This window comes from Salvia miltiorrhiza, chromosome 7 (genome assembly GCF_028751815.1).
Source record: "Salvia miltiorrhiza cultivar Shanhuang (shh) chromosome 7, IMPLAD_Smil_shh, whole genome shotgun sequence".
NCBI lineage: Eukaryota > Viridiplantae > Streptophyta > Magnoliopsida > Lamiales > Lamiaceae > Salvia > Salvia miltiorrhiza.
Window position 1 is genome coordinate 55,492,918 of NC_080393.1, and position 16,704 is coordinate 55,509,621.

General features: G+C 37.4%; 1 protein-coding gene across 1 annotated transcript; it reads right to left on the reverse strand.

Annotated features, from left to right (window-relative positions):
• Positions 1-324: 324 nt before the first annotated feature.
• Positions 325-13,863, reverse strand: LOC130994791 (uncharacterized). Its single transcript, XM_057919850.1, is given in 23 exon segments — positions 325-854; positions 936-1,015; positions 1,369-1,509; positions 1,511-1,612; positions 1,729-1,921; positions 2,668-2,954; positions 3,078-3,266; positions 4,026-4,260; positions 4,432-4,559; positions 4,667-4,938; positions 5,185-5,293; positions 5,724-5,817; positions 6,173-6,506; positions 7,102-7,311; positions 7,531-7,648; positions 7,801-7,900; positions 8,039-8,094; positions 9,274-9,399; positions 9,477-9,605; positions 9,865-9,981; positions 10,191-10,396; positions 11,247-11,362; positions 12,643-13,863. Coding segments are annotated over 23 exon segments (4,317 nt in total). The 5' UTR covers positions 13,470-13,863; the 3' UTR covers positions 325-706.
• Between the last annotated feature and the right edge of the window lie 2,841 nt (positions 13,864-16,704).

The following is a 16,704-nucleotide window of genomic DNA, read 5'->3' on the forward strand; positions in this document are numbered from 1 at the left end:
TCATCTTTATTAATCCACATAAGTTCTAACTCAACACTTCAGCAACTAGAAAAAGATTTGGAGAGACAAGACATGACTATTTAATTCGCCACATTTTAAAAATCACGTTACAATTACAATTTCAAAATATTTCATGTTTTTATTTGTCAAAATCCCTTTTTTATTTAACTTAAAGGTTGCATAACTTTTACCGAGCAGAATGTTTCTAGACTCAAGCTCAAGATTGAAAGGCACTATAATCTGAAATTGAAGTTTACACCTACTAACACACGCACAGTATACAGGTTACATATATCACACGTTCAATTTAATTTCGTGAAAACATATAAAATTAACACTAATTTATTATTATTTGTTGGCATACATAAATGGCATGACGCTCGAGGCTCTAAATATAAACAAGATCCTCTATTGCAAATAATATCCCATCTCCTTCCCTAACATCATCATGTATGAAATGTCATCATCACATATGTCGAATAATTAGAGATCAAAACACTATTTACAGTAGAGGAATGTAGAAACACATATGCCTAAGAAGCTAGTCTACCAACCTTTTCCCATTCCCCCCTTTTAACTTATTTATACCACTGTGCAAAATTCACCCTATTTCTCTAGAGGACTAACATTAACATGCACTACAAACAAAACCCACTTCAAAAAATCGATGGGAATTGGTGAGTTTTTGCTCAGTGAGTATTAATATTTATGATCGCCAAAACATAGTGAAGTCCTTACTGTACAGAGAGCGGTCTTGAATCTCCAGATTCGCAACGTGCCAATTTATGAGCTGCGACTGGATGCATTTACACAAAAGAAGTGCAGCGGGAAAGATCCACCATTCGTTTCCATCCCTGCAGATCATGTGATAATAACAGCTCTAGTAAATGTCCAAAGTGAAAAACGGATAAAGAAAAGTAGGGCGTTGGGCTCACATATTCAGTGGCTGGAAGTTTGGAAGTCGGCTACTTGATTGCGTACAATAGTGTATGTAACCACAAATAAATGCAACACCCTGTGCCGACAGATCCAGGCAACACTAAAATTAATCGGAGACCACTAGTAAACTGTTGGAGTAATAAGTAATTATAGAAAGAGATTTTTCCTATTTATTGACATAGTAACACAAAATCCTCAAAAGCAACTCTAAATAAATAAATCCTAATAAGGTGGAACCTTTTCGGTTAGAGATGTCCATCAACCACTTCGGTAACAGGTTTTTTTGTATGAAAATAAGTGGGATAGTAACAAAACAAACCTTTATGGAAGGGTTTGTTTTGTGAATTTGAAGGACTGTGAAAGTAGCCAGAGGCTGATATAGAGAGAAGTATTAGATACTGAAACTGAACAAAAGAAACTGTAACTTACAGTGTTTATCAAGGATGAGACGTTCCACAGAGCATACATACGTGTAAGTCCTCCTGATCGCCTTGGTCCATGACTGAATAAAGCATTGATTCCAGCAGGGAAGGGAATCAAAATCCCCAGGGGTAGAATTGATAACACGAGAAAGGACGTCTGCTAGGGAAAGTGAATACAGGTGGAGCAATGTGAGCAATACTAAACTAAAATCTCCTAGAATCAGGGTAGAGATGGCCAAACCGACAAGATCCTGCAGAACAATCCACAAGAGTTTTATCAGTAATAAGATAATAAATACAATCCGTCTGTACAGATAAATAGCAAGTGAGTGGGTTAACTGTGTGGAGAGCGAAGAGAGGGAGGTACCTGGTGATTGGCAGGTCTACTGTTGTGAACCAGAAAACATAAGAGAATAGATGCATCTCTTTTCTCATTGAGCACCTTCAAACTTTTAACATCTAAAATCCCTTGATAAATCTTCTGTCTTGAGTTATTCTCGGAGCTTCTTCGACTTTGGTCAGAGTCGATCTCGTCTTTCAGAGAGAAGAAACTCACGGCACTGACATGCAAAAGGAGAAAAATGAGGCAACAGCATCAAGTAGGCTAACTAATAGGTGTGAAAGCACAATATACAAATACATCGCAGATTCCCATAATTTTAAAAAAAAAAAAAGATCATTCATAACAAGAAGAGCCTCCACAATTTCCATCAAAGTAATAACTAAATCATTTTCCATCTAAAGAAAATACAGGAAGAAAGTAGTGACCAAATTATAGATTTTCCATACAAAAACCTTTGGGAGTTCTCATATATATATATATATATATATATATTTGAGCTAATTATTGTTAAACAAATTCGCAAACTTTTGGTAAACAAATTTGTAACTTTTGGCTATCCGCTATCTGTACAATTTTATCATATCCTTTTGAGTTTAACAAACTCTCAATTTGTTACAACTTAATGCATGATCTTAATCTGATTAAATTAAATGAAACATTTAACCAAAATGAGACTTAATAATTTGAAATGTATTAGTTGGGATGCAATATTTTCAAATGCATTCATCAAAGGGGCAGATTTAAATTCAATTTGATTTTGCTGAAATTAGGGGCCCGTGCATCAAATTGCTACGAACTGAATTCATTATCAGCCCTACTGAAACCAAATATATGGTTAGATCACACAAATTACTGAAGGTCGTGAGTTCTTTTGCAATAAACCTTATACATTATTACAAAAATACAAAAAATAGGCATGTAACCATAACTAAATAAATTTGTGCGCAAGTATACTGTGCATACCTTGACTGTTGTTCATTCTGAGGTGATTCATTAGGATGTCCAAATGATACAGGGTCCAGTTCTTCAGCAGAATATATCATAAGTCCGTACTGGCAGTAGCCACTAACTGTAACTTGAAATAAAGCAAGATCGACACGCACACCATAGATCCTTAATTTCGGATTTGCACAAGTTTCGAGCCATTCAATGACTGGGCGAAACTTCCTTTTCAGACAACCCTTGTGAGCCAAGCGTAATCGCGCATTCAAGCCAGCCACAAATCGGTACCAAGTAGTGGGAGGCACAGCCTGAAGAAAAGATGTGTTTCAGAAGAATAATGCATCTATTAATAAATACCGATGAAATGCCTTTTTCAGAGTTTGCTTGATTCAAAAAAGTGGTCTTCAGTTTCCTGTACTTAGACAACAAACCTGACTCATGATACTGGTGATGGTGTTGTCATTATGAAGTGCGAAAGGAGCCATGTAGCTCCCATTTCCTCCAAATATTAGAGAGATTGGAAATCTTTGACTGAGACAAGGAGGAAGGTCACTTCTCTTTTCATCGCCTCCAAGAAAAAAATCAAGATATGCTAGCATAAGATCTGGTGTTGCAGCAACCTAAAGTAACACATGTCAGCAATAATATGATTGAGGGGTATCAAATTTAAAGCTAAAAGAAATTGATTTCAAGGAAATGGTCAGGACGCACATGTATAATGGGGTTAGTTGCAAACAAACACACTCACAACATTCTATCCAGCACAAATCAATATAAACAAGGGTTAAGGAGCAAATACACCCCTCACAATTACAATGAAAAGCAAATAGGCCTCTAACCTTATGTTTTGTATTAGGTCCTTAACGTTCACAAATTAAGACAAATTGGGGCACTCCGTTTAACGGGGAGTTAACAACCATTAGATGGAGGGACTTATTTACCCCAATTTGTGAAAGTTAGGAACCTATTTGCTCCAATTTGTGAATGTTAGGGATTTAGTTGCACAAAACATAACGTCAGAGATCTATTTGCTTTTCGTTGTTAACATTAGGGGTGTATTTGCTACTTAACCCTATACACAAAATAAAACTCCTGCTAGCCCAACGAACCATGTTAAATTTTTAGCAAAGTTTTCATGCATTACAAATATTATATGAAAAGGGACTCTAAAGCTGGTATTTGACAATAACATGAATCACAGTTGAGATCAGTTAATGCTAATCAGGGAAAGTATCCTATATCTGGGAATAGTGGGACAAAACAATAGCACACCAAAGTGTTAGTCCCAGAATTTGTGCCAGAATGGTATGAGTTTTTCAAGAAAATGAAGGCATCCACCATGAGAATTTCTGCTGATATATGATTCTTGAGAAACTAACCTTTAATCCTTCGTACAGAGCACGTGAACGGCAGGAGCGCAAGCAAGCATGATCATATTCAGACCGTACAAATTCTCGAATTTTTTGTAGTTTAATTCTTCGTCGCCATTGTTGCCATGACCATGCAAGAGGATAAACGAGAACACAAAGAATAATATGCACTGACCCTTCCCACCACTGATAGGCAGCAAGCACATTGATCTCATCCACAAATGTATTATATGCGCCCTCATATCTGCCATTTCATAAGAAAAGTAATAATTTTCTCTAAATCAGCAATATCTCTTATAATTGGCAAGGAGAAAATGAATTGTATTTGCAACTTTGAATAATAAAATAAGCAATTGCAGCATATTTGCTCTAATTTGCCAAACAGATCAGAGCAATAATGACAGAGAAAACCTACACTATTTCTTTAACTTGTCTAGGAGGTGAATGAGGAAGATGCCAAGGTTCACTAAATGTATTTGGACCCATAAAGTACAGCCTGTGCATGTGACTCTGAGACTCCTCAGCTCTGTTAGTTTCCAGAACCTAGAGGCAAAACATGAGCTCAAAACTTTTATTCTTCACCAACAATGGGAGATTAATCTTCACACTCATATTTTATAAACTAAACGTTCGAGGTTTTACAGAAGTACCTCATTCAAAGACTCCAGGAAAGGGAATGAGTGATCTGTTAGAGAACCCTGCTGTGTAGGACCATGACTGGATACCTCATCTTCCCCAATGAACTTCACCCGTGCTACACTTAGCACCATTGCAAGCAAAATAAGGACACCTACAAAGAGGATGCTGAACACCCAGGGTCCACCAAATGTATATACCAACTCTTCAAGAGCCGTATAACAGTGTGGCAAGTGATATCTCCCAGAAATGCATTTGTAAGGACATGGTACCTCCGTAACACCACCTGTCAGAACAACAAAGAGGCCAGTTAATGAAATCTTGCAACTACATGCATAACATGGAAAACAAGGGGACAAAAGCAGAACTTTTGACTATCGAAAGGGTATGATATTTTGAGACCAAAGAAATAAGTAAAAATTTATTGTGGTTATCCTATGTTACTTGGAAAGGAGAGAAGATAACATCAATAACTCCAAGGATAATGAAAAGGGAGGACAGAAACTACATAACCCTCTGGATTTCGTGGTACCTCGAACGTGAACATAAACAGCACGATCGGGAAGCTCATGAGTTGGACATGAAGAACACAGGGATCTGTCTGACCCTGTAACATTCTTATAAGTGCCATCTGGACATTCCTGCAGTTATGTAAAAAAATAAAGATGTCAGAAAGAAAATGTTGACTGAAACCCCTTTTAAACATATAGTAATACTTAGTAATTAGTAGTTTCTGATCAGTGAGAATCCTTTCTGTTTTTTGTAGACAGATCAGCCTAGCAAATTATCAAATGACAGCAATGAGAAAGGATTTTTATATCCTATCTCAACCATAATGAAATCAAATTATATGAGTGCAGTGATTTAGTGACGTAAACATGTCATCTGTCCGTTGAACAATTTCAATGAATCCTAAAACATCATATAAGAACTTGGTAAAGATTACCTTAAGCACTTAGGTATATTGGGTATAAAAACCCCCTTAGTAATTAAAAAGAGTAAAACACCAAACTATGATTCGCAAAAGATGAAAGAATACTTGAAGACAGGTCAGGAATTATGAAATATGACCTCACAGAATATCCCATAAAGCCCCTTGGGACAAGCTTTTCCACTGACTGTTCCATCTTCACCCAGGAGACTCTGATAGCCACCAAATCCACCCCTATGGTAAAATATGTGAATATGAAACCACAGTGAAAAAGGTATATAGGAATAAGTAATAACAATGTGCTGTAGCATAAAGTAATGAAAAGCCAAGGTGCGCCAAACATGCATTCCCCAATGCATTCAACTTGACTAAACATACATGGTGAAATTATTAAGAGTCAATTTTTCATATTGCTTCTTTCATTGCAACTTCGGAAAAAAAATGCTAATTATCTTGTCAAGAAAAGCATACAATTGGTACGTACAAGGACATAGTTAAATAAACCACAGTATGCAGGATTTCTACTTGATAAATTCCATTCCACAAATTGAAAGAATTGAGGGGCAGCAGAAGAAGCATTCACACTAACCCCGCAAGAATGCTTCCATTCACTAAAGCAATAGGCCAATATACATCTCCAGTGGGAATATTTGACCAGTGAAAATGAATCCTTCCACCACCACCTCCACCACCACCATCCACGCTCCCATTACCTCCAGCGCTGGATAAAATGGCAGATTCACCAAGGGACAAAGTATGCAAGAATAACAAGATGGTACCACCAGATCCACCCCCTGGACCAATATGTGGAGCACCAATGAGGGTATCCCTTTTTTGGATGCTTCCTCTGGAGTTGTCCCCATCTGCTCTAACGGAACCTTCAATGTGCAAATTTTCCAATGGATACTCCAAGGAACCCATCACTGCATGGAGGGGTAAATGAACAACGGCAAAAGAAAAGCTAAAACTTTTGACTGATACTTGAGTTCTGGAAATATAACCATGCACTTAAATTAGAACTTGTACATGAAATTAACAGATCAATATCCATCAAGGGGATGACAAGTAGGTTCTTCAATATTTGTCCATTTAACATATACCACAACTGTGTTTAGTACTTCTTTTAAGACAACATGAGAGTGTTACTTATACTTCAGAGTGCGATATAATTAAGTTGCCCCCATAAAAACATACAATGGTACACACCAATTTCTACCCATGTTATAGATACAGATTACGAACCCTAACAAAATCTAATATGGACCGTTACACTTTAACATTCCTAGACACGAGAGATAAATTTCTCTACTTCTATTACTTAATCAATATGAAGTGATTTTGAATTACTCTTGCAGTAGAAGGAGACTTGGGTACTCATACTAGAAGAACTTGAGAATAGCCATCCAGCAAACATTTTACTAATAAACCAACATATATACCATACATTTTTTTTTATGTTGGTTTTTTTTTGTTTGGGGTGGGATAGACGTGATTATTCAACTGAAAATTTTAGCCAACCTAAAACACCTCCACCAGAAGTTGACATGGCCAAGCTTTCATTTCCACTTCCGCTGCCCAGTTCACAAGGTAAATCAGCATCTCCATAGGATGCACCTCCATCTATGCAACTGTCATTGTAACAGCCCATTCCACCTTGACCACCATGCCCGCCACCACTACCAAGACCATTTCCAAGTAATTTCCCTTGACCAATACCACCTTTGCAGCCTGTACATATACAAAATCCTAAATTGTCAAGTATGACATTGATGCAAAGTCTTCAATAATTTTACTTAACTTATGGATGCAATACAATAATAGAAACCTTTCCAATTTACACACACCAATTTTAGTGAGAGCGGTGAGAGTTATTTCTCAGCAGAAAAAATTTAAAGAAACAATGGAAGGCATAACAGACTGAAAAGAGGAGATGAGCCCAAGTCATACCCATTCCAGATGTGCTTATAATTCCAGAAGACTGGACGGTCACAGTCCGTGCTCTATGAAAAAGAACAACAGAACCTTCAACAAGACCTTGAACTAGTATACCCTCCACTCGACAAATCTTCACAACAAATAACAAAGTACGTAAGGAATCCATATCAGAAAATACAAATGGATGCTAAATCCAAAGAAGAGAAGCCAACAGGTTCTAAGCTGAGAACTAGTGGAAACTAAAATTAAAGCTGTTTTAATTTCTCAACAATAAATATGCACCTGCAGGGTGAAGGCGAGGGAAGAGTTAACGTTACAATCTTCGGGCGGGTGAAGCAGCTCAACAGGACAATTTTGCGAATCACAGTGCAGTTCGGGCATCCTAACAAGTAGAAACAAACAATCACCCAAGAGAATAGAACTTGACCATCTGCTGGTGAATTTTGGATGAACTGTGAAATTGGACACGCCAAGCATATAAGCATCTTTAAGTTATTTTAACCTGAACTATGGAACTTACACATCATCAGCAGTGGCATTTCTAAAAGGACCACGCAGAACTGATCCATGTCCAATCTTCATCATGAAATGAAGAATCAAAGCAACAATACCCAGTTAGTCATATAACAGATGTTGCATAAAAGAATATGTAGTTAAAGTCAGCTGCAAAGGTCTTCACGAGCCCAGTTACAGTGAAAAAAGCAAATTTCGGCGAACATCAACAAGAGTCATGCTATGTTAAGAGTTAACCAACAAAAAAAGAGAGACCCTTGTGCAGCCCATGTTTAAATAAATCCATAAAACAGCAAATTGTTTGAAAGCTTAGAAGTTTACAAGTAACTTGATACCACCAAGTGAAATAAACCAATAGATATGTTAGTTAATTTTATTTTTCCTCAGAAGAAGGGTGGAGGATGGAAAAACAGGGGCTCGTTTGGTTTTCAGTAAAGGATTATGTAGGATAATTTTTAATCAGGATATTTAGCGTGGATAATGACAGATTATTAATACTGAGTTGGTGTTTTCTATTATGGCTAAATACAGAATATCCTGGTTTAAGTTAATCCTAGGGAGGAGGTGGTATTATTGATCCTAAGAAATCTGGATTAATAATAATGGGTTGTGGGATTAAACCGGGTCATCCGCATTATTATTAAATAATACCAAACACAAGACTGATCTGTACTAAATTAGCTAATACAGCGTATTAGCCAATATCAAACACGCCCATAATGTACATAGATTTAGGTGGTGCTGGTATGGAGACTTGGGAAAAGGGGAATGGGACTGATAAGAAGATGATTGCTTGGTGATGGGTAATCATTCCCACTACATTTTCATTCCCAAAAGCAGGGAATATAGCCAGACGCAACAAATGGAGGGAACGAAAGGCATTCCCATACCAATTCCTAGCTACAATCATACTTGTATTCATTCTCCATTCCCCTCAAACCACCAAAATCCTCCTTAGATGCAGCATGGGAATGAGTAAAACTCAATCAGCTTGCTTCTACAGAAAATGTATAAAGGCTGCAAAAATGCAAGCCTTGGTTTACAAGAAGAGAAAGGCTATATTAAATTGAAACAAGCCTTGTAAACTGGATCTGACACTTTCAGGTCCAAAACTAGAATCCCTGTATTGCTAGGGAGCCAGGTTTTTATTGGCAATAACACAGCAAAAGTTAACATTTACTACAGTAAAAGCCTTGAAGGATGAATCAGGCAAGAAGAAACATATATTCATAGATGGCTTACTTTGATGCTAGAAAACAACGACAAAACTAAGTGTTGAGCTTCAATGCAATCTCCAGGACCGGACAAATTTAATGAACCTTGACCTTGAACTCCAAGGCTTGCATTCGAATGTATAAGAGAGGATTCCTGCCAAAAGGAAGATGGCAAGGAAGTCAATTTCCGACGCCATGTGCACAACACAATTGGCAGTCTAGCTTACTTACCCTTAGAACTAAGAGATTGCTAGCCCCAAGTAATGATGTCCCGACAGTTTCATCCCTGCCTCCATAAATTATCATCTTTGAGTTCCACATCAAAAACACTTTAACAGACAAGCGGAGAGCACCAAAAACCTAGAAAAATAATGTACAACTGAGTGTCATGTTTCTCAAGTATCTAACTCGCAAACGCATTAATATGTAGAAAATAAGCACCAGCTTTTACTAAAAAAGACACTGGTTTAAGCACCACCACACCATCAATGATATTGGTAAGTATACCAAAGCATGTCCAGCAATGCAGTAGAACCATGCTCAGGAAAGCATAGGGCAAAAGGCTCAGTTTGTCAGGCACTCCAATAATATTTTGTGAATTAAACAAATTAGCACTCACTCTTAGAGTAGAATCACTCATTAGCAGTTCTTCTGCGAACAGCTCAAACTCTGACATTGTATAATGTGCAAGCCCAAAGGTTAACTCTCCGCTTGAAAGCTTGATCTGTCCTTGAACCTGAACAAGGCTAGATTACATTTTCAAATGCGAAAGAAAGAGAAAACTACATAAGGTAACTGAGCTGATGTCTCTATAATAAGTTGATAGGCAGTTCATTCCTTTTAGAAGGATTAAAGGATCAAGTAAACAATATAAATCATATACCAAAAAAAGCTACACTGATGCTATAATGTTAGAGGAGATGCGAATATTCAGATTCCACTTACCATCACACGGCTCCATAGCAAGGGAACAGCAGCCTTTGCCCGACCGCAGATATAGACGTTTGTCAAAAATGGTTGAGGAAAGTCCAAGAGAAGTGTGTCCGTATCAGTAGATTTGTCATTATTGCTGATGATAAGGCTGCGAGGTACCGAATCATAAAAAGTACCAGCAGCACCAGCATTCTCAGGGCAACTGCGACTGCTCCCTCCTGTATCATACAATAATATATGATGTTAAAACTGACTGACTTATATACTCCATCTCATAGGAAGCTCGCCAGAGATCAAAGGCATTTAACTAGCAATCCTTAGGTACCACATCATAACAAATATTCCATCTTCACTATGATCAGTGATTCGGATGTCAAAAATAGTTATAAGTGCAAACCGTCAACCTGTCTGATAATAATTCTCTAAAGAATCAAACAAGTACCTTCACAATCAGCATTCCACTATTTGGTTAAAGCTTTAGGACAGATACAAAATTGAGCTATAAAGAGCGTTCTTACTTGTGCCTTGTGGATCAAGCTTTTGCTTCAAATCACTTAGCAATATGATATTCATAACACTAGATTTTAAGATTTCAAAAGATTATCAAAAGAAAAACTGAACTCAACGTAGATGAGAATGGTCCACTCAAGGTTTGTTAACAACTCTATCCTCATCAAATCTTTCAGACGCACACTACTTTTACTTTAATTCTCAGGGAAGAACCCAAGACATGAATGGGCAGCGACTAAGATGGTTCTCTATCATATGATCCGTGACTAGATCCTGCACTTTCCAGCCGGAAGGAAAAGACTGAAAGAGAAGGTGAAGTTGCTGATAGATACAAGAAGAAAATTAAGTATAATAACTGCCTAAGCTTTGAAAGTGGCAATCTTGGACAGGGTGACATTCACAACAAAAGACCATTAGAAGTAAATAACATGTTTGTCTCTTTTGAACTCAACAGAAAAACAAAGTGTAAGGCATGAGATTTCTTATCACATGATCAAAAGGAGAGTACAAATCCAGAATCACAATGAAAAGAGACAAAAAAGATAGTCTATGTCATACCATGTACATATATAGGTGGTTCATAGTGCCAGCTATATACATCAACTGATACTCTACCACCACCACCACCAGCAAAACCATTACCCCCACAAGCACTTATTCGGCCAATTCCAACCCTGCACTTTACGTGAATCAATGGACTGATATCAACTGAAATTTTAGGTTGAGCATTTATAATTGCTTCAGAGTTACAGCTAATAAGTTTACAAAAGATAATACTAATAGACAAGAAAGACTTGATCAGCAGAAGAACTGAATGAATTATTCAATTATATAAATCAAACCATCAGTGCCTACCTTTTCTATTGGCTTCAAAGTTGCAAAATATACAAGAATACAGGACCATCAGAACAGAAGAATAAAGAAGAAATAACACAAAACAACAGCACGTGGCAACTTATCTTTAGTCATCTCAAATAAACAAATATGACAGCCATTTGTGACACACATCAATCTCATGTGAATTATAGAAACCTGAAGCATACATGAAATTGCACTGGGGAGTAAATAGCTTCAAAACGTAATAATTTATAAGTGGCACTACAAATCAAACAATCCTGGCCCACAAGACAATCTATGTTGAGCCTATACAAGCAGCTAAATAAATGAAACAATGGCACTCTGAAATGAAAAGTTTATACAACTGATCCATGACTACCCATTATTTTACAACATAGATCAGGGACATCCCAAATTCAACACAAGTGATACATGTTAGCTCAACACATACATGCTGTTGTCCGAAAGCTATTCTACAAAGAAGTTTACTTCATTAGCTTAGAATGTGTTGCAATGCAACAAAGAGTGAAAATAGAAGACATTTATACTAATACGAACATCCAAAAAGAAACATTACCATCTTTCTCTACTAAAATCAGTTCATTATCAGGTGTTTCACAGCGCAGCAAATAGTAAATTACCTATCACAGTATAGCTCAGTTTAGAAGAGCTAGTAGTTGCATTAAAACATTTGAGACATAGATACTAAATGTTTGTCTAAAGTGCAAATGATGGAGTAATATGATACATTGTCAAATGTCAACAAACCCACAACTAGAAGGTTATGAAACTTCTACATGGGATACTAGAGCACCCAATCTCGGACCCAAATATGTAAAGCTATCATGATTAGTAGCATCAAATCAAAATTTGCAGGGATAAAGAAATACCAAAAGGCACTACTAAGTTTTGACAATCACTATCGTCCTTAAAAATTCCAAGCATAACTGCTAGTCTGGAACTCGGGATAAACAGCATAGCCATCACGAGAAAAAGATACTGAAATTAATATGCGATGCAAATTACAAATTACATGAAACGGGTTGATAGAATGACAATTCTAAATCTAACCTAAAGCACAAGAAAAGTATATCAATTAAAGAAACAAGAAATTTACATCTTTTTAGCCTTAATGTAGATGCTGCCTCCAGAACCACCTCCCCCTCTGGCACCTCCATCTCCTCCATCGGCCAAAATAATACCATTCACCTCCAAAAGCCTCGAGACCTCGAACATCACCCTCCCTCCTCCTCCACCCCCATAATCAAATTCCATACTCGTCGTCCCCCCTCTACTCCCATAATTCCATGGTTCCTTCAAACTAGACCACGAATAAGCATCCCCACCCCACACGTCTTCCGGAAGCTTAGTCTTATCCGTGGAACACGCCGCCCCCCTGCCCCCATGCCCCCCGCCGCCTCCACCGGTCCCTTGCGGGGTCCCACTAGTTTGCGGAGGTGGCGTCCCCCCCAGAGATGTCGTATTTACAGTAGAGCCACTCCCCAAACTCGCGCTATCCGCAATTACATGAAATGTACCGCAAATTATCGAAGAATTCTCGCCCAAAGTGAAGTTCCCCGTGATGTTGATCGAAAGCTCGCAACCGAGAAAAGATGAGCAGCTCACCCTCACATTCCGTGCAATCGCGAAGTTCCCCCTGCCCGCTGCATACACGTTCTCGCTCAAGTTCAAATCGGAGACTATTTCGCAAGTAGTGTCCAATGAGCCAACGCCGCCGATATGCTCGCACGAGAGCGACGGCGGATGAGGCGGTGGAGGCGGCGGCGCAGGCGGCGTGTAGTCCCGATGGAACAGCAGAATATCGGAATCGGAATCGAAATCCGACACCGCCGAAGCGAGAATTTCGATGCACGCTACCAGAATCACGAAGGCGGAGCAGATTAATCGAGGTGAAACAGTGCTCGGAAGCTTGTAAACCGCCATCGAGAGGGGTCAACAGTCATCACATCAAACGGCGCGGCGTCGAAGAAGCTAGAAGGATTTGCATCTCCGGCGAAGGAACTTCCAAATCAAAACCCTCAATAAACCGCTGCTGAAACTCGAGCTAGGCAGCCACAATCAGAGCTTACTACAGTGAGCTAGCAGTGTGTTTGGATTTTGTGTGCGCTGTGCTGTGCGAGATACACGAGATTGTGAAAATTATAGATAAGTGTATTCACGATTGCCGGAAGATAGATATAGAGAGAGAGGGGGAGAGAGAGAGAGAGAGAGAGAGAGAGAGAGAGATGCGCTGCGGAGAAAGTGATGTGAAGCTTTTAATTTGGGAGAGGGAAAAAAAGGTGGTGGCAGCACCAAGCAGTTCCATTCTGCTCTCTCCTTACGCAATTTATATGGAGTATTTATAGTTAATTTATAGTACTCCCTCCGTCCCGAATAAATGTCTTGTTTTTCTTTTTGGGCTGTCCCAAACGAAATGTCATGTTTCCTTTTTTGACAATACACTCTCTTTCTCTATATTTAATATTTAAATAATTTTCATCAACCTACTTTATCTACTTTATACACATTTCTTAATCTCCGTGCCGAAAAGAAATAGGACATTTCATTTGGGACGGAAGGAGTACTATGGTTAATTGTATTTTTGCATTCAAAATTTGCCTTAAATTAAACATTTCTTTTAATTGAACAAAACATCATTTTATTAATTTATATATGGTTAATTGAATTTTTGCATTCAAAATTTTCCTTAAATTAAACATTTATTTTAATTGAACAAAACATCATTTTTACTCTAATACTAGTATCAAATAAATGTTTTATATTTTAAGATATAGATTGAATCAATCTTTCTAATATTGAGATTGACGCCGATGAGGCTTTGCTCTAGTGGCAAAGTTGAGGCACCCAAAGATTCTCCTTTGTGAGAGGTCTTGAGTTTAATCTCGCTTGGCGGCGATATTTTTTCACTTTATGTGGTGATGTATTGTTATTGTATTATATCATTTGATGTTGTGGTCCCACGAAGGGCGTTCTCGCTTGCGTGCGGTGATGTTCTCCCACGGTCCCATCGTTGAGTGGTGTTGAGGTCCCGCCTACGTGCGGTGATGTTCTCCCACAGTCCCACCGTTGAGTGGTGTTGAGGTCCCGCCTGCATGTGGGTTGCATAATTGATTGTATTCAAATACCTCTTGTAACTTAAAAAAATATATTGAGATTGATATTGAGATTGACGGTCTGAAATTCATGTGAATTTTTTTCTATGCCATTATTTTTATTTGAGCTTAAATTTTGAGGAGGTTTTCCAACACTAATATTTTAGAATTAAGGGCATCTCCATCGGCGCCTCTAGTTGTCACCTCGAGCCCTGGTGTTAGAGTTGCGGTCACGCTGGAGAGTGAGGGTTTGTTGCAGACACTAAATAAGAATTGGGGTTGAGGGATAATATTTGGAGAGCGTATTTACAAGCATTTTTTTTTAATATGGAGGCTACTTACAATTCCATAAAGGACTCCGACCTAAAGGCACTCGTGTATTGGGAGGAGATAACTCGAAGATTCAATGAAGCTCGGTCTTCTAGCACTCTTGCTCGCGAAAACAAATAAATCAAGTCTCACTTTTAATGCGTCCAAAAGGACGTCAAACAGTGGGAATCGATCTAGGACAATTGTCGCGTCACTTGGGGTAGTGGAATGAGTGATGATCAGGAGAGCTATTTGCCAACTACGGGGTTTCACTCTCCAGTCCAAAGGTTTTAAAAGGGGTTCTAATTTTCTCATTTTCATTTTAACTCTTCAGCTTCACAATAAGTAAATGGACAACGAATATATTTCATTTTCAATAGAATAAGTTATTCTATAGTGAACATCATAAGGACGAACATATTATTTGAGCTTGATCATATATGTAAGTGGCATGAAGTGCTCGATCTCCATCTTACAAAATGGAGTTTTTGAAGAGGAAGTTGGAAAATGTTCACGATCAAGATATACCTAGTCGAGAGATCTTAAAGTCGTATCGTCGAAAGTGTTACCGATGACACGACCTAGGCACAATGCAGGCAACCCTCTATTGAGATGGGCTGCATTGTTGTACGAACAGATTGGGGCTCCTCGTACTCGTCCTTGTCCTCTACAGAGATCCTCCAACAAGTGTTTTTCTTCGAGAATTCCAACATGGATCAAGAAATTGACGTCGGCTTGTTTCGAATTTAACGTTGATAATCGTGATTTAGATTGAGTATATAAAATACGTGGGTTTTTTTTTTGTGCAGTAGTAGTTATTCCAATAGTGAACATCGTAAGATAAAATGAAACTTACATTGATTTAAATTGATAAATGGGTAATCTGTTACTCCCTTTTAATTTCCTAATAATGCCCGTAATTATTTTCTTAGCTTTTCATTACTATAAATATTTTGTAAGAAAATTGATATATTTAATTTTAATTGATAAATGGGTAATTTGTTACCCCTTTTTAATTTCTTAATAATGACCATATTGATTTTCTTAACTTTTCACTATTATAAATATTTTGTAAGAATAAACAATTTATCTAATGATTTATTTTTTGTGTTTTAATAAAATTACCTATAACTCAAGTAAAAAATAAATAAAAAATACCTATAACTAATGAACACTACTCACAAAAGTCCATTTTAATTGTATTGTTTTTTCTTTCGTTTGTTATATAAACAAATACAAAGTCGTGACAATTATGCCGACGCAAGGCGATGAATTTGAAAGAGAGATATTGTTGACAGTAACTATTTTTGTATTCTAGTTATCATTCACTTTTGTATTTATTATTGTAGTACTTAGACACGTGTTCGATCAATATTTTCATGTCATTTGTACATTTGATTGATTTTTACTTTATTTGGATAAGCTTGATCAAATATAAAGCTAAGTTAGCTAACAAGCTTAGTAAACCATAATTGATCATCACACCATCTCTCGTACATTCGGATATAAGGTGCATTCAAATAGGATTCAAATAGGGGTGAATAACTGAATCGATTCAAATTAAAATTTAAAAATATAATTTGATTCGATTTTTTAAAAGAATTTAATTTTTCAGTTCGATTTAGTTTGATTTTGTAAAAATCAAACAAAACCAAAAACAGAATTATATTTATTTAATAATATATAGAGTTAATGCATGAGAGTACCCACTTTTTTTAGTAAAATTAAAATTTATTCACTAAAAAAAACTTAAAAAT